At 39.8% G+C, this 26619-nt stretch overlaps 1 protein-coding gene across 2 annotated transcripts; it reads right to left on the bottom strand.

Annotated features, from left to right (window-relative positions):
* Positions 1-391: 391 nt before the first annotated feature.
* LOC127454891 (F-box only protein 34-like) lies at positions 392-26619 on the bottom strand. Of its 2 annotated transcripts, none has more exons than XM_051722393.1 (3): positions 26428-26619; positions 6347-6500; positions 392-3538 (listed from the first exon to the last, which is right to left on the bottom strand). In XM_051722393.1, exons 2-3 carry the CDS (start codon positions 6436-6438, stop codon positions 1450-1452), a joined length of 2181 nt encoding a protein of 726 aa, XP_051578353.1. In that variant the 5' UTR covers positions 6439-6500; positions 26428-26619; the 3' UTR covers positions 392-1449. The 2 variants fall into 2 exon arrangements, with proteins under 2 accessions (XP_051578353.1, XP_051578354.1); XM_051722394.1 differs by lacking the exon at positions 26428-26619 and adding an exon at positions 12444-12585.

Here is a 26619-nt window from a genome sequence, read left to right as displayed (position 1 = left end):
ACCTTTAATTTGTCACTTAAAACATTATGGGAGACGATTAAATACTTGAACACCTTTTATTGTTCAGTCACATTGTATAGTCCTCCACTAAATGTGCACTTGAAAGCAACATGACATGAAGGGAAAAAAGAAGCACTGACCCAGATTTTTAAGAATAAATTATCCCCATAATGGTTAAATGCTATATATGATATTTATTGTACATTTTATGTACAAAATTTGTAATGTATATACAAATCTTTAACCGCATTATATCTAGGACTAGAAAGAACAGTGGTTCCACTTAAAATAAATAAAAATTAAATGGCTAATCCAAGAACACCATACAAGGTTTTTTGTGGATGCAAACACGGATAAAAAAAAACAAACAAATAAAGAGCACAAAACAGCATTTTACAAATCCTCCAAGATATACTTTATTTAAGTAAAATGCCTTAACAGGCAGAACACAAATGTCATTAACAATAATTTTGAAAAATCTGAAACACACTTTGGAAAACAGTCTTTCTGTTGCAATGAAATTTATCTTTTTTTTCAGATGGTATTCAGTTAGTCAAGCTGGAGAAATTCTCTTCCCACATTCAAATGTTTCCCATAGACAATACATCACAAATGGGAGATAAACACTTAAAAATTTGAGAATATCTATTTACAAGGGTTTAGCATGGAGTCCCATTGTAGAACAGGAGCAACCATTTCACATAGATATCTATATACAAAAGTTAGCATAAAAAGAATAGGCGTTTTTCCCCATATTAAGATTAAATGCATTTCATGTCACACTCATGCCATCATTCATCACCCTGTTATGATATATTTGATTCTGTGCTATGTACAATGTAAACATCTGGGCTCAGAACAATCTCAAAACAAATATGTCACAAAGCCATTGCGCCCCATAACATCCCAGGAATTGTTAGCGGTAAAAGAAACGGTAAAAGGATTTCAACAACTCATGGCCCTCTTTACAAGTTTTCCCATCGACAATGAGTGTGCTGGGAGATAATATAACTGTAATGCTTGTCAACATTTAATATTGCACCCAAAGTCAACATCAGTGCAGGAAGATCAGCCTGGGGTGTGTTATAAAAAAATTTAGACATTTGCAGAGGTGTTGAGAAAATAAGTTAGTTGTAAGAAGATTAATGCTTATTCAAAGTAAAATAGTCAAGCAGTACCCAGATAGAACCATTCAATCTTTAAAGGTTAAAGTGCAGACCAACATTGAGGACCTGAGGAGGGTATCCAATAGGGAGTTTGTGACTGGTTGGCAGAATATAAGTGCAGAAATCCAGCAATTTCAAATTAGTTTCAGCAACCTGGTTTTAAGCACTATACATCAAAAAAAGCACACCTGCTCTTTGGCAACGCACAGGAAAAACAGCTCATTCACACAAGTTACTCTCATCAGAAAATAAAACGCACACTGCATCTGTCCATTCTGGCACACTACGAGCCCTCATTGTCCCTGCTTTTCTTGTGAACTGACATATTGATGCTATAATAGGCAGGGACCCAGTGGTTATCGTGGAGTCCCACGTTACAGCCAGGTGTGTCTTTATGGGCCCCCCGGCAACACATCCAATAGCCCGGGCCATAAGGCAATGCCTGGCAGTAGGGCTTATGATGCCAACGGCAGAGCGAAACATCGCCACGGTCATAGCGCTTCTTGCACTGCTTACAAGGGTCATCTTTGTAGCGTGGATCACTTACCCAACGAGAATCGGCCGGCCGCACGCCGTAAGTCTCGATAATAAACTTAAAGTAATGGCAGGTGCACTTAAGGGCAGCCAGGCTTTCGGTAGGCAGCAAGCAGAAGATCTTTACGATGATGTGGTGGGGCAGGAAAGCCATGTACTGCTGAGGCTCCAGAAGCAGCTGGATCTTGAAGCGAGTTTCAAGAAATTCATGAGACACAAGGCGGCGTAAAGGAAAAGGCACACACTCTCGACCAACCACGCTAGTCTCTCCCTCTGTCTCCTCAATGTTTGGATGATTTTGGTAACCCCCAAGTCCAACCCTGCTGTCCTCTCTGACTGCCACTGAAGTGTCCACAGAAGGGACACTGTCCTGGACAAGTGGAGAAGGCTCTTTGTTCAGAAGTCTGCTCTCTGAGGGGGGCTGGTGCTGCTCCTTAAGAGTCTGATTAGGAGAATGGGCAAAGAACAACATGCCTGGTTGTGGTTCCTCGTTGCCTTCACTAGCCTCAGAGCTGGCATGCTTTGGCAAGGATTGCACGTATTTTTCCATATCAACAGCTGTGCAAGTTTCCTGTTCTGCCATATAAGAACCTTCATCCTGCTTGATGGTGCAGCAGACAAGACCACACTGTGAGGTCTCTGTATTTGCCAATTCAGGGGTCTTGAATGTGCAACTCAATTTGTCCAAATCACTACCCAGTTCCTGTGGGACACTCTCGACTCTACTGTCCTGTGGCTTTAAGGGCAGCGAATAAGGTTCTGACCCTACCAGAAGCACTCGTCCCACCTTCCTCCTCAAGCTGTTGTTTCGAGAAAGGTCTCCACCTTCCCGAAGGCCCTGTCTGCTCAGGCACTGTGACTCCAACTTGGCCACCATCTCCAGAACCCGCACAGATTCCCCCTCTTTCTCTTGGACCTCTTGTAGTTCTGAGCCTTTGGACTGCTGTTCTTCAGGCTGGGGGATGTATACAACTTTTGACAGAGTAATGGTGCTGGTACTACGCAAGGATGGGGGTTTGGAGCTCATCTGCTGATCACTTGCTCTTTGCTCCAAGTATGCCACCATCTCGACAACCGAGAGCAACTTTCCATCCTCCTCTCCCTCTGTCCTGACTGTGTCCTCTGCCATTCCTTGACAAGGGTTGATGTTCTCATTGAGGGCCATGGATACTTTATGTATATCAGGTTTTGGGGGTGGAGATTCCATACTTCTCGGCATGTCTGGGGTACCAGATCTTCTCCTGCGCTTGGCCACAGACCAGTCACTGTCCCAGCAGCCTTTGTTTTTCACTGAGACAGTCCGCAACTCTGGGGCAATGTGTTCTTTTTCAGGACTGTTGTCAATTTCACTGTCGCAAGCATTGCCACACTTCTGAGCTGCAAAAATGGCAATTTTCTCTTTTGTGTTCCCAGGTTTAATGACAGCCCATATGTCCAAAGATCCTTCTCCATCCTCTTCTTGGTAGATCCTTAGAGAGCCTTCATTCTCCAAACCAGCTGAAGATGAGAGCAGAACTAAAGAACTAGTAACTGTTGTGACAGAGGGTGCTTTGCTCTTGCGGGCCCCACATACTCTAATCGGTGCATTGCTCCCACGGTTGGCATTTTTATTGTTGCTACACTGGAGGGTATTGGTGGAGATGACACTGAGGGGGCACCGGTTGGTTGTGCCGTTGCCAGGTGAGCCCATGAGGCCACACGCCTGGCGAATGCCCCACTCTGTCCTGAGCACTCCCTGCTGGTTGGCACGGAGGCCTCGTGTTCCATCATGGACAGACTCCAGATGTATTTCTTTATCTTGTGGTTTGGGGTATGGTTTGAGGTGCATGGTGGTAAACCTGAGTAAAAAGAAAAAAATAGTAAAAAATAACTCCAAAGTGTCACTGAACTAAAATGGATTTGTCACATTAATATAATATCTTGAATTACACCAATTATCTAAGGTAGCATAAGCAGAATGCCTAGGCAAATTCTTTATAAAAAAAAAAAAAAAAAAAAAAAAACTCCAACCTAAGTTTGAATATGCACATGCACAAATTAGATGAGTGAAACAGCTACAGGAGGAATGCTTATCAGTAAAGAACAACTTAAATTCCAGTCCGTTTCCCACACAAAGATATGGTATGCGTTCAAAGACTTGGAATATAGTACAGGAGTTGTATGGACTACCTTTCCACTGATTTTATGGTGTTGTTTTTTTTATCTTGTCATTTTTAGATCTCAACAGCATCAATCCCCATTCATTTTCCTTGTTTGGAAAAGAGCCCCTGCAACATTTTGCTAAATATCTCTTTTGAGTTCCAGAAGAGGAGGAAGCTAACAGTTCTTTGTATTATAAAGTGGCAGCACAAGTATTGCAACAAATACTTTTCATTCAGGAGCATGTTAGCTGCCAGAATTATGACACAATCTACAAATAGTCAAGAGATGGAAATGGTTAATAAAATCTGCTGATGACAGCTGTCAGTGCAGTTTCTTAGGAATATGTTTGGGTCAGGTGAGTGTTTGTTGGACATAGTGTGCAGAATTGCAAAGAACTCTTCAGGCAGTAGTTGTTTCACAGTGAACACAATGGCTATAGCAGTTCTCTCTGGCCTTTAGGCTGACATAATGGGAGCAGAGCCACCCTGGTCCAGACACAGCTGGGCTCTTACTCAAGCACTCATATGACAGGGACCCATCCGCCCTACAAACAAGACTGCAGCACCACAAACAGCAGTATTTATGTGTTGGTGGCCTAAACCCTAACAGACAAAAGTGCATATAAGGGATTCTTCCACTGCAGATACAGACCTGATAAAGTGGTACAGGGGGTTCTCATGTGACTAAACTTGGGATGGCAGATATTTCAGAGTGGAGCTGTGAGTGGGAGGTGACCGGCTTGCACAAAAATGGGGTAGGTATGCTGCAGCCATTCAGTGGATGGCAAACATGGAAAGTGGCATGTCCATTGACAAGTGTGAATACCATTTGGTGTATCCTTGGAAAGCTTGCATAGCCCTGGACCTCTCATTCTGGGCCAACATTCTTTAGAGGCAAAAACAGGAGAGGCCAATCGGTAAGGTCAGAAATGTTTTGTTGAGCTGGTGTCTTGGACAAAAAGTGGGACAACATAAAAGGCATGTCAACAGTGGCTTTGATTGTCCATGGATATGGGCGCACACACACACACTTCCTGGAACAACCCTACCTTGGACTTCCTTTTCTTGCCAAACTTGTGTGTTAGCAAAGCTCAAACTCTTCCTGTTGGTCATCCATTTGAAAAGATACAAATACAGATTATTCTGATTGAAAATGTCAGCATTGAAATAAAGCAGTTGATTTAGTTGCTAGTTGCTGCATTGCTTTCTTGTTCTCTTTTATTATTGAAAAGATAAACAATAAAGGTTACACATCCAATTTGCCCAATAAGCCAATTATTGACTCATGACAGAAAACACCACATAAAGGAGACCGTAGCAATGTACTGATTACAATGTACTGATTACAACATAATGTCACTGGAACCTCACAGTTTGCTGAGGAACACATTGCTGGACAGGAATAAGATTACCCTGGAGGCAAGCCAGCTCCTATCTGGCGCTCAAATACAGATTTTTACCCATTACACAACCTGGCAAAGAAACAGCCCCCTCCCAGCCCTCGCCCTCAATGCACCCAAACAACTCAAAATTTCCTTAAGACTGTGTGACAAAACACATGCATGAGCCAATGGTAATTTGAGGTCGAAAAAGCACAACAGCATTATGTAAAAAGAAAACAAATACCCAGAAGCAAAAAGCAAAACATGGCAAATAAGTAATGTCAAAGGATGAGGTGAGCTCATACTGAAATCAGCACACTGCATCAGTTAACAGGAGATTTGTTTGCTCCCCCTTCTTGTAAACGCTCATGACTTCCTACATAAGGGGCTTGCCAGAGAACCTGTCCAACTCATGGGGGAAAAAAAAACCCCATCAAGGATGAGGTCACAATTATGAAGTGTACTTTGCTCCAATTATGTTGTAACACTGTATTCTTCCTGAAGCAAATGCTGAGCATCTAGGTCTGCACACGTCTCCACATGTGTTGCCGCTGCCTATAGCTCAAGTCATGTAGTCATAGCTTAGAAACAGACAAGAAAAAGGAGGGGTAATTATAGGCAGTTTTTGTGACGCTAAATGCATACAGAACAACTTGACTATGTCCGGAATACCATATTACCAAGTATGTAATTTTCTGTATGCATAGAATACCCGGATGACCAACTACATTTGCCGAAATGAGCAGTATACATAGAGCTTACTGACAGTGGATAGCACCTTGCTTTAAAGCTTAAAAAAAAGGACCCAAACATTCTAATAAAAGTAGTCCATGCATCTCATGTTGTATTCCAAGGCACACGATTCACTGCATATACAGACCTGATAAAACGATACAGGGATTTTGGTGAGAAACAATCCGTAATGGAAGTACATTTTCTGTGTAAATATTGAGGTATGGACACATCAGTGATGATAATGAACACATGAAAGAGAGCCCATGTTGTTTTTTTCAGAGTGTAAAATCTGTATTCAATCTAACTAAAACTTAATTGAGTGAATTACCATGGGCAAATTATCCTCAAATTGTGCAATGTCATGTATAGACTTGAGCAAAGAAAGTACCTCCAGACTGATGGCGGATTGGAGGCTCGTAACCGTGGATCCCTGTAAGGGGTGGGGTTGCAGTAACTAATAGTTTCACATTTCTGAGGCATTAGGCTCCTCCCACCAGTCCGAGCGATGCCTCCCAACAGAAGGGCTCAGGACTGCAGCGTCACTGCAAAACAAAAACATTGATGGAAAAAAAATGTAAGAACAGTTTACCTTTCCAACCAATTCAACCTGTTTTGAAACATTGGAGCATAGTATATACTCTAATGTTACTAATTCTTCTTTATAGCATAGTTAAGATTTACTGCAAATAATTTATTGTTCTACAGTTTGGGTGTTCTACTAGTAGTAAAAGACACCATTTAAGACTTGACAGTGTGATATTCTCTAAGAGTATATTCTCTTTCCACCACTAGTATTATGGTTATAATAACATTTTCAAGTGATAATTTTAACCACTTAGTGCAACCGCATCAAATTCTCTATGCCTCCATATTCACTGGAATTGTACATTTAAGCTAGATGTCTTAAAGAGATGCACTAGTTTGGGCTTTGCTGTATTGTAACTTGAAAATATGCAGTATGCACGGTGTAATTATAAAATAACTAGGCTGTATCATAAAATGAGACACAGAAACCTAGATAAGAGACTGGGGAACACTGACAAGGAGAGGTCTTAACAACCATAATCTTAAACTGGGTCAGAGCACATTTTGATCAGATTTAATTTTACACTGTATGTACTCATGAAATACTTGGCTTATAAACTCTATCATTAAAAAGCCCATTCATATGCAGCTATGCACTGGTGTCAATAAATCCTGTAATAGTTTGTATTAAAATATGAAGGAATATTCCGGGTTCAATATAGGTTTGGGCGACAGAACAATGTTATCGGATATCGAAGATGTCTTACAAATCTCCCGATGTCGAATTCGACACTCATTGACAGACGATGATCGACAATATTGGTAAATGGCAAAACCATGGATCTGGGAAGTCACCAGATATATTAAACAGTAGCCCAGGGTGTGAAATTTGCACCCGCCATCCGCCAAATGCGATGAGGCTGAATCCAGCTCCTTATTCACCGAGATCCTCGCAAGCTCAACTGCAGGTATTTCATGAGTGGGTAAGTTTGCTCATCTGCCCGCAACAGTGGTGAGTGACGTGTAAGTCGTCTCTGAGTAACACATGTCAAGAAATGCTGTTAAACACAAAAGACACGCTTGAAGAAACATACTTTATTATATTTTTAAGAACAGGACAAAAGAAAAGCCGTCAATTCCCATGTCTGATGCGCAGTTTGTTCAGAGGCATGCAGTGGAAGCATCTCGTGGAACAGATGCATGTAAAGAGTTATCACTCTTTCTTCTCCGTTTCAGTCATCTGAAAACAGTTTGCAAGAATAGTGTTGTGTTTGAGAAGGCTGCAAATGACCTAAGACCATCTTAGGAGGTGCTGGAAATTTAGTTTGCTTTATTTTACACGGAGCAGTTCATGCCTTGCAACACACATTGTGAACACAACTCTGCAGGTTCGCTCAAATATATCTTTGTATTAAAGAAACAAAGACGAAAGTGATTAAATCATAAAATAATACACAAGACCACATTTACCTTGAACCTAAAAATTAGTTCTATTTTCTTTTCTTTAGGCAACATTAACTGTATTGACGAAACATAATACAAACAAATTCGATATGAACACACATTTATCAGCATTATTTTGGGAACACAAGGAATTTTATTAGGCTTTCAGCTAATATAAAAACTGCTGTTTTCTATTCGTTTAAGTGTAACCGGACCTGCTCAACCTGCTCAGAGCGGGATTTGAACCAGAGTCTCCAGCAAAGAAGGCAGGCATGCTATATATATTTATATAAAAATATATATATTTATATATAAATATAAATAATAATAATTATTATTATTATTATTATTATTATTAACTTAACATGTATAATTGTCTTTAGTTCTTAATTTTTAGGCTATTAGTAATTCCCCACCAGTTGTGAGTGAGTGGCAAATGAGGTCGTTGGAGATGGTAAATGTTTGGATTTGTGAAATTAATTATATAAGATTTTTTGATCACTTCGTTGTTTTAATTGCTTTTTCATTTAGTTTAAAGAGCAATTTGAATTTAGAAATATCTTTAGTTTTTTTTTGTGTTTCAATAGATTAATTTTTAAAACAGAATCAATAAATATTATTGATTTTATAATCAAATTCGTCGACCCTTGGCAGGGGGGTTGATAACATATACAGATATCTCGATATTTAAGGCGATTATCGATAAAATATTTTTTACATATTGCCCAGCCCTAGATACAAGTAAAACTCAATTAACAGTATGTGTGGCATAATGCTGATTACCACTTGGGATGCTCTGATCAGGATTTTTACAGCCATTACCGATTACCGATTTTCTTGTCATCTGATCAGCCGATAACAATCCTGATACCGATTATTAAAGCTTTTATCAGAAGCTCTGTCAAAAAAAAGCTTTCTGCTCACTGTCACTGTTAACTCCCACGAAAATATAAACAAGGATTTTAGTGAATGCAAAACGCTCCGGTATCATTTTAATTTAATGAAAATAACGTGTGAAAGTGAAGAATTGTAGATAGAGATATTTTACTATTGCATACTTTATAATATAATATAATATAATATTAATTGCGAATAGAGTGCTGTTGGCAATCACAGCCATGCTGATTTAGGGCCACACAGCAAAATTGTGATTGTGATATTGCTTTTATACAACAGTTCAACGAACAAATAAATGAAAAATTAGGAAAAACTAAAGGACTGTTACAAAAAAAACCACCACGTTGTATCTCTCTGCTGTGATAAGTCTTAATGCTGAAGCTGTTAGTTTAACTGTATTTCCCAGCTGTAGTGTAGTAGTAATTTGAGCGATCATAGACTGAGAGGTAAATGCGATGACTTCAAAGAAACCGCTTGCTGACTGACAGTGCTGTCTCAAATGAACGTCAGTTCAACTTGCTCATAACACACAAAAATGTTTTTTTGTCACAACCTGCTGGGTAAAATCTTTAATGTCACAGTGATAAATGAACAGACACATTTAACTCTTTTTACACATCTGCACTGCTCTTACACTTTAGTTTAGAACACCACAAACACAAGCGGAGTGATACAAACAGTAAAGCGTCCGAGTACTGCTTTTCTGAGACATCAGCACTCTTGGAACGTCCCTTGTCCAATCAGATTTGAAAACTGGAACTAACTGTTGTACGTAACGTAACGTAACGTAACAGCTATTCAGGTTTCCTGGGGTTCCAACAACAACTGTGTAAATGCAAAATGGACCAAGACTAAAGTTGACCAAAAAGTGAGACAGATATTTTAAGTATTTTGAAATATATAGATATTTAAAATAATATTTTTAATGTCTGTAGAGCCGAGGAGGGCGGGGCCGGGCTGGAATGAGACACACCCGGTCCCCAATCAGCCTGACGGGGCGCACGAGGGATAAAGGCGGCCGGGGACGACAGTTCGAGAGAGAGAGAATTGCAGGCAGCTGTACTGTGTGGTTTTTGGTTGTGTGTTTGTTTAAGTTGTTTATTAAATTATTTTTTTAAGTTGTCAAGCCGGTTCTCGCCTCCTCCTTTCCACTGAACCTCCTTTACACTGGTGCCAAAACCCGGGAAGGAGGAGGGATTCCAGTCGCAGGGTCCTCGACACTGCCGTCCACCCAGGGGAGCACCGCTGCCGTCCGACGGGGGACGGAGTAGCCCGACCACCCGGACGTGGGGAACGGCCGCCGTCCATGAGGCGAGTGGGGACAGGACTCCCCGACCGCCTGGAGTGGTAGGGCCGCTGCCAGGGGCGGAGGAGTGTCCCCACGGGACGCCGGGAACGCGGAGGGGCGTTCTGTCCACTGGGGGTCGGAGGTCTGACTCCGGTCAGCCTGGGGAGGAGCGGCTGCAGTCCGCCTGAGAGGGTGGAGTAGTGATCGAGGACAACGCGACGGCGCATCAGAGAACAGGTGAGTTTCTTTTTCTCTCTCTCCTCTCTCTCTCTGTCGCTCCGTGTTGGCCTTTCCCCCGCCATTTTGTTTTGTTGTTTTTGTCCTCCTGTCTCCTCCCAGGTCGAGGAAGGCGGGGATGACCCGCCGGCAGTCGGGGCGTAAGGCACGCCCCCCCCGGAGAGGAAGGGTGGGGGATGTACGACATGCCGGGGGCTCCCCGGCCTGAGGCAACGCCGGGAGGAGTGTAGAGCCGAGGAGGGCGGGGCCGGGCTGGAATGAGAGACACCCGGTCCCCAATCAGCCTGATGGGGCGCACGAGGGATAAAGGCGGCTGGGGACGACAGTTCGAGAGAGAGAGAATTGCAGGCAGCTGTACTGTGTGGTTTTTGGTTGTGTGTTTGTTTAAGTTGTTTATTAAATTATTATTTAAGTTGTCAAGCCGGTTCTCGCCTCCTCCTTTCCACTGAACCTCCTTTACAATATCATTCATACATTTTTAAAGCATTAAAGGAAATCATGTAAAAGTTAAATATGAATAAATGACTTCTTGAGGTTTATGAAGCAAACATACACTTAAGACAAAAGTACGACAATTTGTATAATTCACTGTCAAGCCCTAAAACATACAATTAATCGTCATGATTGCAATTATTTGTTTGACAATCGTCAGCCACATTTCATAATCGTGACAGCCCTAGGCCTTAAAAACAAGTAGGCTTACACAAAAATATTCTCTATAATAGGACAGTGTTAAACTGAAGTTGAACTGATAACCAATAGGTATGATTCAAGTTAATATGGTTATTATTTTGTCACCATTTTATTTACTTTTTATTCTTCTTATTTTTTAATTTTTTTTTTTTTTGTGTGTGTGCATAAAATAGCATTTATTGCATCATATTATAGTATATAAATATTTTACATCTAATTATTTTTTTCTAACTACATTCCTACCTATTTTGTACTGGATGTTTGTAATATTAGTTCCTCTCACTTGCTGGAGCTTTAATGAGGTGAACACCACACTCGAGTGATGGAAAAGACGAGAAGAGAATAAAAAAATGAACTGCAACTTGTCCTTCCTTTTCAGTTAATTAAGTTACAGTGAAGTAAAATGGAAGTAAATGGTGCCAATCTGTAAACGAATCTGTAAATCTCACTGTTTCAGAAGTATTCAAAATCCCTTGCTAACTTTTTTTGTGTAAAGTGTATCCAATTTTACAACTTATAAAAACATACTAACCCTATAATGTCCGTAAAAATTACAATTTTAACAACTTTACAGCTCAAATAATACAAAGTTCTAACAACAATTACCCTAACGCAAGTGCTATTAAATGATAAGATTCATATTTCTGCCTTTAAACCCTCCAAAAATTGACCCAATTAACTTACATTGTAAATGCCTCACTGCAACCTCTATTTTTTAATTTTATTTCTTTTAAAAGGAGTGAGGAGTCAACATTATGACTCAAATGCTTTCGATTGAGCTTAACTTGTATTGAACCAGGAATATTCCCATTAATTCTTAATTCCATACTACAGCTCCAATTATTATATGAAAACACAAAATAGCACATACAGTTTAAGTACAGAACTGGAATAAAGCTGAACAGAACATATGGTCCTGAATCTCTAATGCCCATTCTCTCTCCAGGGGCTAGAAAAGCAGCCAAGTGGTATGTTTTTACAGAGACACATCACCCATGAAGACCATAAGCCTAAAAAGATATGTTTTGGAACAGTATTCGCATGTCCCATCCATGAGCCCTCACCGAAACATTGATTAATAAACAGACACTGGCTGAGCTCACCAGTACGGACAAGATTATGTAGTCTGAATGGAGGGACCAAAACAAAGTAGAGATAAATTAATTTCCTCTTTGCACTGCCCATCCAGACTCATTCTATCCATGCAATCCAAGTTCTGGCATGTTCATGCAGCTCTCGAGGCAGATCCACAATCAAGAAACCTCCAAAAACAAAGCTAGAAATCTGCGGAGAGGCAAGAATTACCCAAGAATCCACAATTTTTGTTGTTACTTCAGACAAGGTCTCTGTTTTCACTCCCTTTCAAATAAGTGTCATGTGACCGTGACTTAGATTTACTCACATGTATCCAACCTATACTGCACAACAAGTCATTCCATTGAGAATTCATTTGAGTTGACATTTGCGCAGGGTTCCATTACAGAAGCTAGTGTGTACATAGTCCTCATCCTAGTACAGCACATGGGGTTTATTGGTCGCACTGACACCCTCCAGAATTTCACCTAAGCAGCTGTGATTGGCCAAGACCGGAGGGGCTCTGCTTACAAGCACGTGTGTGCCTGCCGGAGCAAATAAATGCAGGTCTGATAAGGAGCCAATGGGCTATTCATGATCCCTGCATGCCTATAAATGGCAAAAATAATCAATACTTTTGGCCCACCACTGAAGAAAGGGGAAGGAGCCCAGAATTTGCACAGGAGTTGACGCCTCCGTATTCACCAATCACCAGCACGTTTTTGTACACACAAAGCAAAAACTTTACATCACACGATGCAAGAGAAAAGACGAACAGATTTAAGATGAATGGAGTCGCAACAAAACTCCACATAAACATCCACATATACAATAAAGTCACTAACATCAAACGGAATTGTAAAAATAATCAGGTTTTCAAACACCTTCCAGAACACCCCCCCATTAGTTGCACAAACAAAGTCCTGCCCCATACTCACACTACTGGTTGAATGTTTTGACAGCACCACAGTCACAGTGTTACACTTTTAGGCTAAATCAATCTACAAATGGTTCACTAAATAGTTAATTATGGATGTTAAGCTGGGATAGGAGAAAGAACACACACATCAGCTTTAAAAGTCTGAAAACTTTTCATATCACACTTCCTTTCCCTGAACTTGCTCAAGCTATTCCAAAAACAATGGCACTCATTCAAAAAAAGAGGTGGGGCAGCAGCTAAGCTTACACAATGCCGTTTCCAGACAATCTAAAACAGACCAGCTGCTACAATAGCTTTCATAGAACTTTCCAGATCTCAGAACCTGTATAAAACACAAGATCACATTATTGATAATGGAAATCACCGAAAACTTATTTCATGATCGATTAGTTGGATATATGCCATGAGCACGGAGAAGCTCCGTCAGTGATGTCACTTTACAGCCTGGTGGAAAATGTGTTGCCTGATGAAACTCATTTGAAAAACAACAGAGACAAGCTGAAGTGGGAAAAACACGACCCAAGTTGTCCAGCACAAGAGAGCACTTTATAAACACTTCAAAGAAGATCGTAATAAGCCTACAGTTTCATGTGGAGCGGTTGCTGCATCAGGTTAGGGCTGGGCGATTAATCAAATTGTATTTTCAATTACGATTTTGGCTTCCAACGATTATGAAAACAAGATAATCGAGATAAAACAATTATTGTGCCGCATTCCGTTTCGAAATGAAACGCCCCAGCGTTATATCTTTAAAGCATACTTTATTAAAGTTAAAAAATAATAAGGAAGTGGGTTATGAAAATAAACTCAGAAATTGGCATTTCTCTGTGCGGACAGTGTCACGTCTATGAGTTGCGTGAAGTGACTGAATCTTCTCCCAGCTGATGCACATTCTGGTGCGGGGACGCTTGTCACGCGTGCACGCTTGCTGCAGCTAGATTATAACGTGATGGCTCGTGACGTAGTGAATCATAATATGCGTCACGTTCACTGTGTATATCTGATCATGAAGAAAATCGGCAATACACAGCTCTATTAAGAAGAGAAAGTTTGTTTTTTGCGAGTTAAAGATTGATCGAAGTGAACATAAAGGTGTGAGAGTGTAGTCTTAGCCCATTATACACTGCAACAAAATACATTTTTGATAAGTCTTTTTTGGCTTGTTTTCCCAAATAATATCTAAAACTCCTTTAAAACATCGTATATTTACTTTGGGAGAATTTTGAATACAATATTTAATCGTGGCTCGACATTAATCCCAAGTGGATTTTTGAAGGGGAAAGTGAAAGAGAATTTTACTTGCCCGACCGGACAAGCAGACTGAATAAAATGTCAATAAACGGGAAAAAATGACCAGCTATATTTGTGATAGCCTAGGCCTGTGTCACTTATTAGAAAGTTTATATTCTTATTGTGCTGATGAAAGTAATCCAGAGCACGTAATTTTATAATTCGCTAGTGATCTAGTAAAAGCTGCACCCTGTTTGATTGACAGGCGGCGTATGTGTGTGTGTGTGTGCAGAATAACATGCAATAACATGATGAAAAAGTAGATCTCATTCCATAGAAGTGCGAGCATCCGTGCTGTAAATGATGGCGATGGAGGCTTTTCTTTATTTGACTACCATAGGTAACATAAAATAATTATCATATGACAATAGCCTCCTCCCCTAACCAGTGCAGTTAACATTTCAAGTCCAAGGTAACCTACTGTTAAAAAGATACGTTTTTGTTTTTAAATGCATGATGTTTCCAAAAGTCAATGTGTAATCGTGTTAAATAATCGTAATCTCAGTACTGACCAAAATAATCGTGATTATGATTTTTGACATAATCGAGCAGCCCTACATCAGGTGCGCTGAAAGAGTGATTGTGCCATTTAATGCGCTTAAGAGTTGTTTCACTCCAGCACTTACATTTTACTGCTATTTTCTGTTTTATAATGTATACATGTTATGAATTCAAAATTAGTTGCGTATTTCCGCAAAACTGTTTGTTTTTACCACATGTGATTCTCCGTTAAACTTCACTAAGCAAGCGCGCACGCCCGCATGCGTGTCAATCAAACCGATCGCAATGGAGAAAGAGAGCGCCATCATTTTGATTAACCTCACGCAACATCATACCACGCTTTCAGTTTCAATGTAATCAATTGTGCAGCTTTCATGGATGTCATGCTGATGTCTCAGAGGTCAAAGTGTTTTAGATCGTTTCTCATCATGTGAGCAAATGTAATTCAGTGAGCACTGGGATGAGACTGTTCTGCGCGAGACTGAATCTGCACTGCGTTCACAGATGATTGTACTATATTAAACTGCATATAATGCTGAATATAATGTATAATAATGCTGAGGGTCCTGATATTTGATCATCCTGATAATGCCAAATGTAATGTCTGATTCCACCAGTAAATTTATCCCATGGCAAACATTATTTTACTGGATAAACATACACATATTTTTGAAAATAGTTTAGAAAAATGTAATCAGCGACAATAACATTTTAAAATGTATGTAATCAGTGACAGTGTGCAAGCATATGTATCGAACATGATAATGTATTTTTCAGCTGGGCAGAATTATTAATATTTCTATTTTGGTGTCAACATTGCCCTCTGCTGGGCTGATTTTTTGTCCCACTCCATTACTTATAGATCATTTTACTCTTTAATGAACAGTACTTTTTTGTTCTACAAAGTTTTACAAGTAATGAAAGGAACCGTTTTGCATAAGTACTGAAAGTAATAATAATAAATTCAAACTTGACTTTTCATGATTCAGGCTTTGTTCAAAGTTTTGTGAGTACAGAATCATGAATTCAGTAATGTAAATCAAACCAAATACTTACGTCTTTTATCATTTCTGTAGTTTCTTTTTAATCGTATTTTTATAAAATACAGGAAATAAAATGTATTTTATCCGATTAATCGAAGAAATAATTGAAGATTAATCGATTAGCAAAATAATCGTTAGTTGCAGCCCTAGAATGAACGAATGTTTGGAATTCACTAACATACACACGTTTTACTAACAAATCTGGGGGTTAAAGCGTTTGTGAATCCGGAGGAAAGATTTCAGGAAGGTCCATTTTATGAGCAAATTACTCCGAATTTACTCTTATATTTACGAAAGTTTCAAGAATGAGGCCCAATAATGAAATAATAGGCATTAAGGGACACATTTCCAACAGTCGTATACATTGTTGTTTCAACTTCATTAAAGTGCATGTTTAATCCAGCGAGTTGTATCTGGTCAGAAAACTTATCTTTGCATGTTTATTTCAATTTTACAAAGTACATTTGGCTGGCCAATCAATGAGTCAAGGAAGAGATTAAAATACACAGTGGATTTATTAGGCTAGTTCCTGTTCATCACACCAGAAATCTGAGAACTTTCACTGTGGGACACAGTTTTCCACACAGTATAGCCCGTTGTGCACATTTTGGTAAAAGTTACAATCCGGGCATTCAAGAAAATTCCCATACTAAGCTCATTATTCTATATAATGCAGAAATGGTAAGAGCAGTATGGTAGTACGCTATTCTGAGCATAGCAAATGTCTTGAAAATTACAAAAAGATGTCAAAGCTGTATAAAAAATGACTGATGAACAAAATAAAGTCCAAAGACTTAAACTAGAAAAAAAACTGGTGTTATGTTGGTCTAAATTCTAGCCCTCACAAGAACATTGCAGCACACTATAGAAGTTCACATCCCCCATGTTTTTCAGAACAACTTCCCTTCTTTAGAAACATTTAAGCAACTCCATGGTTTTCTATTTCAAATCCACCAAAGGGAGTCAATGCATTTTTCAATGCACTTGGCATATGAACAGAATATGCTCATATTTGATTTGGGTCTCTTTCAAATCAAAGGACTTGGGAGTTCCCCCCATAAGTGAGCTGTAGTTGGGTTGTGCTGCTATTGTGCAATAATTTGCCCTCTTAAGTTGCCTTTCTGCACCTTCCTGGGTCACAAGCAATCTTGTGATTATCTTTGCCTTTTCTCTACACTGTTGTTTTTATTGCTGGTCCAGACATAACTGAAATAGGTGATAAATGCTAATGTTTAATATTTAATAAACTGTTAGGTTAAATGTCAATACACAAACCAGTTTGTGTCCAATTTAATTACAAACGTTACATACAAAATATATAGGTATAACTATATACTGAACCTCTAAAGGACCATTCATACCAAACATGTTTTTGCATCTGTCTGCGCCGTTTCTCCAATTGTTTTTATACACTCACTGAAAACTCTATTAGGAACACTATGGTCCTAATAATGTGCCCGACATTGTCTTCTGCTGTTGTAGCCCATCCGCTTCAAGGTTCGACAAGTTGTGCATTCGGAGATGCTATTCTGCTCACTACAATTGTACAGACTGGTTACCGTAGCCTTTCTGTCAGCTCGACTGACCATTCTCAGTTGACCTCTCATCAACAAGGCGTTTCCGTCAGCAGAACTGCCGCTCACTGGATGTTTTTTGGCACCATTTTGAGTAAACTCTAGAGACTGTTGTGTGTGAAAATTTAAGAAAATCAGCAGTTACAGAAATACTCAAACCAGCCCGTCTGTCACCAACAATCATGCCACAGTTGAAATCACTGAGATCACATCCCCCCCCCCCCCTTCAGTACCTGAAGCTCCTGACCTGTATCTGCATGATTTTATGCATTGCACTGCTGCTACACTATTGGCTGATTAGATAATTGCATGAATAAGTAGGTGTACAGGTGTTCCTAATAAAAAGTGCACAGTGAATGTATGTAATAGGGCTGAAATGATTAGTCGACAACGTCGACAATAAAAAAAATTGTCTACAAAAATTGTCATTGTCGAATAGTTGTTTGATGTCATTTAACATAAAATGAGATCATATTAAACTCTAACGATGATGCGCGAGAGCAGCTCAGCAGTTCGCGCCTGACTGAGGAGAGGAAGAAAACACAGCTCACAGATGCACTCTAAACATTCCTTACAGCTTCAGTTGATGTAGATCGAAAAGTGTGAAGAAATTATAAATAAATACCAAATAAGTACATACAGAACCACTCTCGTTGTGGAATAAGTGGAGCAGGAGCTCTTTAAAGGAAACCCCCCAGTGTTACATCTTAAATGCAGTTATATTTTAATGCGTTATAGCTTTATTAAAGTTCAAATAACATGGAAGCAGATCATGTAAATAACTACAAACTACAAACTACAAAACTTGATGATAATAGGATTTTTTGCAGTGATTTTCTTTACTGAATTAAACTTCATAAAAAGTATTTTTCCCTTTAATTCAGTAAATGTCATTTAGAGGCATATTTAAAAGATGTTTTTGTCCTCTTTATTGCAAGTAAGCACGTTTAATACAACTTTTAAGTCGAGGCACAAGCTGAATAATCGGTTAAGAGCTAACGATTAATCATTGCAATAATCGCCGAATAATCGTTAGATTAATCGATTATCAAAATAATCGTTAGTTGCAGCCCTAGTATGTAAACATGCGCTAGATGGAAGTCTTCAACTGTTTCGTGGTATCTAGCAGATTTATTGATTTTTAGATGCCGTGTTAGTTTAAAAAGAACGGCAATGTTTAAAAATGCGTCTTGAGACACCTGCAATCTGTTCTAATATTTGCGCTCCGTTTTTTAGCACAAAAACACTTTCGGCCCCTTAACCAGTATTTTAGCACAGGTTATCATAACAACAGTGTTTGCATATGGTATTACCAAAGGTCTTATCTTATGGCGTAAGAACCAACCAGAGTTTACCACTCTGCAGGCTGAACTCCTTTTGAAAGAGTTTCACAGTAGTTCAATAAGCTAACAGTACAGACAAATCAATCTGCCTCAAAGTCCCTAATTAAGGTATCCTTTAACTAACAGCCAGGAGCTATTCTCAAAAATCAGTAGAATCTGAGGGCCTCTGATTAACCAACAACCCCGGGTCAGAGCTCAGATCGACGTCATATCCGTAAAAAAAAAAGAAAAAAAAAGAAATCCGAGCTGGATGCGTTCCTTTTACACACAACACGACAATTCGGAAAAAAAAGATGGACGCCTCCAGGAAAGTAATTGTTGCACTAGCTCTTTTGGAGTACAGAGAGCTACAAAATAAGTATGCCCTTCACCTAAGAGACCTTGAGGAAGATGACAAAGCGGAGAAGGTATGTTAATGTTTCTGCGTATTTGATTGTATCAAAACATGTTAACCACGTTTTAAATCGAACCAGCAGTGTAAACAAAGGGCAATGCCCTATGGAAGTACAAACATATATTCGCAATATAAATTTGCCTAACTGGGTTATGTGTAAACGGTTTTACGGTTTGTAACGTTAGGCAGTGCTGTTGTAGCAACATTGACCATTGTTCTTGTAGCAGCAGCGACCATTGTTGTTGTTAGCAGCAGCGACCTAGCCAATTTTAGCTGTACCAGTTTATAAACAACACATTACACAGTAATTCACGCATAACAGGATAGTAGCAACATGCCTATAGGCAACGGTAAAACAGTACTGTGTATACGACTTACTAAATTGGACACAAAAAAAGACAAAATGCTAAAAAACAAAAAAACAAACTTTAAACCCACAGCATACTGCAGTTGATGCTCTTCGCAGCCATCTTGCTTTCTGAACTCGGGGTCCTCGGATTTCGTCCGACTTTCCGACTAGGATTTCCGACATCGGGGGGCGTTCCATTTGTCAGTTCCGGTCTCAGAACTCGGAAAATAACTCGGAGCTCCGACTTCCGAGACAAATGGAACGCAGCATAAATTCCACATCTCTACAGAAGTTCACACCCACTCTTTAATTGCTTCTCAGGCACTTTTAAGGACCGTCTTGCTCCACTGCTTGTTGCGTGAGAGGTGTGTGTGCATATCTGTGTACACTGTTGCCAAATACATAGCTGCAACTTTGACACCATACTAGGAATAGTTAGGTCAGGTCAACAAGCATATCAACAGCCCACCCCCACCCAACTGAAGAGCCCTGGACAAGAAACAAAGAGACTGTCCCAATATACATGGTCCATGGTATGACCTTAAACACAACCAGGCATGTTTAAACTCTCTTTCCCAGCTGAAACTTGACACTTTGAACAAACCTTGTATAGTTTTGCTATCCAGGACAAATTCTTTGCCATTATATTGGTCTTTAACCGTCTCACCCATTCAATTGCCCAGTGTCATAAAGTCTGTACTGAGCTGTTATGTGAAACTCCCCACCACAGTGTTTCACCACATCTTAAACATTGTATTGTTTAATAGAATTTTATGGAAATGACAGTGATGAAAATTACATTTTTAAACTTTTTAAAAATCTTGCGAAGGCTCATTTCATAACTAATATTTTATATTTCCTTAATACACACAATTAAATAATATTTTCAAACTTTTTGCATAATTTGGCAAATTAGCCAAATTAGATTGGAATGACGGCCAATAAAAACATTCTGCTCGCAAGTGAAATATACTGTAATTTTTCTTTGTTTTCTTCAAACATCACATATTTCATATCAAGCATGCTCTCCACTGACTCTTTTGTTGTCATGTGATTTTTATTTTTTTTTTCCACCCAATTTGGAATGCCCAATTCCCAGTGCGCTTTTAAGTCCTCGTGCTCTCGTAGTGATTCGCCTCAATCCGGGTGGCGGAGGATGAATCCCAGTTGCCTCCGCGTCTGAGACCGTCAACCCACGCATCTTATCACGTGGCTTGTTGAGCACGTTGCCACGGAGACATAGCGCGTGTGGAGACTTCACGCCATCCACCGTGGCATCCGCACTCAACTCACCACGTGCAAAACTCATGTCGAACTTGTGCATTTGTGCTTGAAAACACACTACACCAAAAACACTACGTCAAACAAAAAGTCTTGCTGGTCAGAGGGAGATGGGAAAATTGAATGTATTAAGTCTGCATTAATTGTGGAAAACAAAGGCTCTACGTTTGGCAAGCACACTACAAAACCGTGCCACATACACTATATTGCCAAAATTATTCGCTCATCTGCCTTTAGAAGCATATGAACTTAAGTGACATCCCATTCTTAATCCATAGGGTTTAATATGACGTCGGCCCACCTTTTGCAGCTATAACAGCTTCAACTCTTCTGGGAAGGCTTTCCACAAGGTTTAGGAGTGTGTTTATGGGAATTTTTGACCATTCTTCCAGAAGCGCATTTGTGAGGTAAGACACTGATGTTGGACGAGAAGGCCTGGCTTGCAGTCTTCGCTCTAATTCATCCCAAAGGTGCTCTATCGGGTTGAGGTCAGGACTCTGTGCAGGCCAGTCAAGTTCTTCCACACCAAACTCGCTCATCCATGTCTTTATGGACCTTGCTTTGTGCACTGGTGCGCAGTCATGTTGGAACAGGAAGGGGCCATCCCCAAACTGTTCCCACAAAGTTGGGAGCATGGAATTGTCCAAAATCTCTTGGTATGCTGAAGCATTCAGAGTTCCTTTCACTGGAACTAAGGGGCCAAGCCCAGCTCCTGAAAAACAACCCCACACCATAATCCCCCCTCCACCAAACTTCACAGTTGGCACAATGCAGTCAGACAAGTACCGTTCTCCTGGCAACCGCCAAACCCAGACTCGTCCATCAGATTGCCAGATGGAGAAGCGTGATTCGTCACTCCAGAGAACGTGTCTCCACTGCTCTAGAGTCCAGTGGCGGCGTGCTTTACACCACTACATCCGACGCTTTGCATTGCACTTGATGTATGGCCACTCGGCCATGGAAACCCATTCCATGAAGCTCTCTACGCACTGTTCTTGAGCTAATCTGAAGGCCACATGAACTTTGGAGGTCTGTAGCGATTGACTCTGCAGAAAGTTGGTGACCTCTGTGCACTATGCGCCTCATCCGCTGACCCCGCTCTGTCATTTTACGTGGCCTACCACTTCGTGGCTGAGTTGCTGTCATTCCCAATCGCTTCCACTTTTTTTATAATACCACTGACAGTTGACTGTGGAATATTTAGTAGCGAGGAAATTTCACGACTGGACTTGTTGCACAGGTGGCATCCTATCACAGTACCACGCTGGAATTCGCTGAGCTCCTGAGAGCGACCCATTCTTTCACAAATGTTTGTAGAAGCAGTCTGCATGCCTAGGTGCTTCATTTTATACACCTGTGGCCATGGAAGTGGTTGGAACACCTGAATTCAATTATTTGGATGGGTGAGCGAATACTTTTGGCAATATAGTGTATATACTTTAAATCATTTCAATCTTATAATACACAATAAAACCCATATAGAGATTCCAAATGGGGACAGAGGCAATCAGAACCACATACTGCAGACAAGCCTATGAACAAGACAAAAGCTTGACACAACCTGCAGAATAATTATTTCCTACCAGAGTTTTTATAAAAGCTCCCAGTGGTTTGTAGACTGAGGTAAGGCATAGTGCCTTCAGCCCTGCCACATGACTCAAGGCAAAGTGGCCAAACAGGTTTTCTTCTTAAGCTGTTCATGCAGTCCAGTTGTCAGACTTCCTTAGCAAGAGCCAAGGGGGCTGGTTGCATTCAAGCAGGTGGTCTGGCTGCACTGTTTTACGAAGAGTTCATTTCAACTCTTAAAACTCTGTAACATTTTCACTCCAAAAGATAAGGCTGACAGAACAGCACTATCAAAGGAGTGTTGCCACAATTCTGCTTGTTTCAACATGACAGCTTTTGCTTAAAAGTAGTTCACCTAAAAATGTAAATCCTGCATCCAAATACGTATAAAAAATGCACCAGAAAAGTTATCCATATGATTTGTGCTCTATACTGCAACTCTTCAGAAGCCATGCCTTAGCTCTGTGTGAAGAATAGACAGATATTAAAGTCCTTTCCTTTTGTACCAGCTATTGTTTATTCAAATGTTTGTGAAGATGCATCACACCTGGTTCTCTCATGTCTCATAATGTATTACAATACTGTGAGTTTGATTTTCTGGAATTGTGAATGAGAGATGGCAGCAATGTCAGAGGTCAATATTTTCAGTGAAAAACAACTTCTTTTGGTCTGTTCTGCACACAAAGCTATTATATGGCTTCAAAAGACTCGGAAGAGAGCACAAGTCATACGGACTATTTAGTTACAGTATATTTATGGTGCTTTTTTTTTTTTTTTTTTTTTTTTTTGGAGCCTGACAGCCCAGGGTCACTGTATGCTTGTTTTGTATGGAAAACAGCAGAGTGAAAAATCTGCAAAATCTCTTTTGTGATCCACGGAAGATGGAAATAAGTGGTTGGAACAACATGAGGGTGAGTACATAACTGAAATTTTTGGGTGAATTATCACATGAAAACTTAAAACACCAGCCAAATAAATAAACCTCTTTGTTGGTCGCACACCCCATCTACACCAGACATGAGCGGCGCGGCATGATGTGACAACAGAATGCTCACATTTTAATCAACGATGCTGTTTACACTGGATGCGCCTGTCACGTCGCGCTGACCAAGAACAGATACCCCTATTTGCTAGCACTACTCCTGCAAACAAGACAAATAAACGGTTTAGAACGTTCACTTTGACGCGTCCAGTGTACACAGTCTCAAGGTGTTGATGCGACATCACTTGCATCCAGTGTAGACAGAGTGTAAGAGTATATTTTGTAATTCTGTGGTAAAACTAAAATAACTGGTGTCAAAACACTCAAAGATTATTTGCATGTCATCACTGTACAATTATGGTATGCCTCTGCATCAAAGTACCCACCAAAATCATTTACTGGTTAGGTTGGTGTTGGACCCGTTCCGGTTCTTGTTTTACTTTACAACTTTAAAGTGTTTATTCTGAAACTCTCTCGCTCTAAGGTTGTTCACAAAGATATGTGAACCATCTCAATAGATTTAAAGGAATATTCCGGTTTCAATAAAAGTTAACCTCAATTGGCTGCATTTGTGGCATAATGTTGATTACCACAAAAATTTATTTGGACACCCCTCATTTTCTTGAAAAGGAAAAAAAAAAAAAAAACCTGGGTTACAATGAGGCATTTGAAATGGAAGCGAATGGGGCCAATCCGTAAATGTTAAAATTCTAACTGTTTCAAAAGTAAAGCCACAAGACGTAAACAATACGTGTGTTAACATGATTTTTGTTTGATAAAATTGCTTTTCAATCCGGGTGGCGGAGGACAAGTCACAACTTACCACATGCCCCATTGAGAGCGAGAACCCCTAATCGTGACCACGAGGATGTTACCCCATGTGACTCTACCCTCCCTAGCAACCGGGCCAATTTGGTTGCTTAGGAGACCAGGCTGGAGTCACTCAGCACGCCCTGGATTCGAACTCGTGACTCCAGGGGTGGTAGTCAGCGTCAATACTCGCTGAGCTACCCAGGCCCCCGTTGAAATTGCATATTAACATTTTCTGTTTGCAGTAATAAAATTTTACAACGTTGTTGCTATGACAATGTAATGCAGTAAACCCTAAAATGACCATTAAAACAGTGAGATAAAAAACTTGACAGCTCAAATAATACACATGTTTTACAGAAGAAATAATGCAAGTTGCTTATTATAAGCTTCACATTATTGCCTTAAATCACTCAAAAAATTGGCCCCATTCACTTCCATTGTAAGTGCCTCACTCTAACCTCAATTTTAGCTTTTTTAAGAGAAAGAAAGGCAAGTCAACATTTTTGTGGTTATTAACATTATGCCACAAATGCTTTCGATTGAGCTTAACTTGTACTGAACTCAGAATATTCCTTTTACACCTTTGAACTCTCTACAGAGACTCTACATTGCCCCAGCTAAAATAAAACGACTTAAAAAGTGATTCTGCAAATGGAATAAATCTGAATAAACTCGGCCAGTCAGAAAACAAAAGGAAAGTAAAAAATAACTGACTAAATTGCTGAAACTGCAAAAGAAACCTCCGTACCACCACAGCGTCATCTGACAATTAACTGTGAGGAAGTTTATCATGTCTATAATGGGATGTATGGCCTGGTTTTGACATGCCACATAACAGCAGACAGTTGACCGGCGAAAGATAAAAGCCACTCATTGCACTCCTGATCTGCAATTACCAAAACTGCACAGCTTCAATGCTCATTTCAGCAAAACAAGGCCTTTGGATCAGCCCGCTGTTGGTAACAACTGACCTGTTAAATACAAGCCAGGCTTCAGCTCAAAATCTGCCAAAAAACTTGTCTTCAAGAAAGTAAACTTGTTCCACACACATCTTCATAAACTACTTTTTGAATTACCCACCTGCATTTTCACTTTAAATTATATTCCACGCATACTATAATATATAATTTTGCATTTGGCCAGACTGAGGTGCTTGGATCATTGCCTCACAGAGGGGCAGAGTTCAAATGTCTAATCAAGTAGTTAAACATTTATATTTTCTTTGCTTGTAAAGTTTTGAATTCACCTAATCCTTTACAAGTATCCCATGTTCTACCAGGTTGTATAGTACACATGCAAATGGACAGCAGGATGTTTGTCTGCTTGATTGTTTTAGCTTTTGAGGTTAAATAACTATGACAGCAGAGAAGTTCAGTCACAAAGCTGGATATAGATATCCTCAAGTTGGTTCTATGATTGCATAATTCAGTATGCTTGACCAAAGTCCCATTTATATCACACATATGAAAGACTTTAAATGTCAATACGACTATTTAAATGCGACTCAATTAAACCGACATCAAATTATAAACCACCTTTAAACAAGAACCCTTTAACGCTGTACGTCTAAACTAGCATTAAACTCTCCAGTGTAAGATGCACTTAAAACACACACACACACACACACATCCACCCAAACTGAAAACAAGCCCTTGCACCGAAAGAGTCGATACAAGTTCTTTATCGGTGACCAGAAGTCCAACATGTGTCATATCAACTCACTAACACCCTTACAATAAGATGGCATTGCAAAATACAAAGAATATACTTGGAAACTATCAGAAAACACAAAATACCTCCAGTAATAAATGTGACAATGCTGCGTCCATCCTCATTAGCACTGAAGCTAACTGACAGAAACGCCATCACACACATCTGCCTTCTATAAGAGCCAATAATACGAGTTCATGCAATTATATTGACATAAATCCACATGTATATCAATAAATCATCTAAAAATAAGTCATATAGACTTAAGATTATTGTCAAGATTTGTGTTCCGTTTTATGGGCTGTTTAAATGCTAGTTCCGCACAGCATATATATATAAAAAAAAAAAAAAAAACACAACAACAACAACAACAACAGGAAAAACACAGGATAACTAATATATTTTTACCATTTGAAATGCAAAATACAGCCATTGAAACGCCGTAAAGGACACAGAAAATGATATTTATGACTGACACGAAGGAGTAACAAACCAAACATGAGGAAATAGCAGATTAAAAACTGACCTGGGCAACAAAAAAAAAATGAATAAAAGTCGAGTGACTTCACTTGCTGAGGGGGTAACTCTTCGACAAGTTGTTCTTCTGTCTTTACTCGGGTGAATTCATCTCATGTTGTCATTATTTTTAAGTCTTGCGTTTTTCAGGACTTATCGCTTCTTGCTTGAGAGTGTTCAGCTCTAATCATGTGAGCGCGCA

Source organism: Myxocyprinus asiaticus, chromosome 17 (assembly GCF_019703515.2).
Source record: "Myxocyprinus asiaticus isolate MX2 ecotype Aquarium Trade chromosome 17, UBuf_Myxa_2, whole genome shotgun sequence".
NCBI classification, from domain to species: domain Eukaryota; kingdom Metazoa; phylum Chordata; class Actinopteri; order Cypriniformes; family Catostomidae; genus Myxocyprinus; species Myxocyprinus asiaticus.
This window is presented reverse-complemented; position numbering and strand designations above follow the sequence as displayed.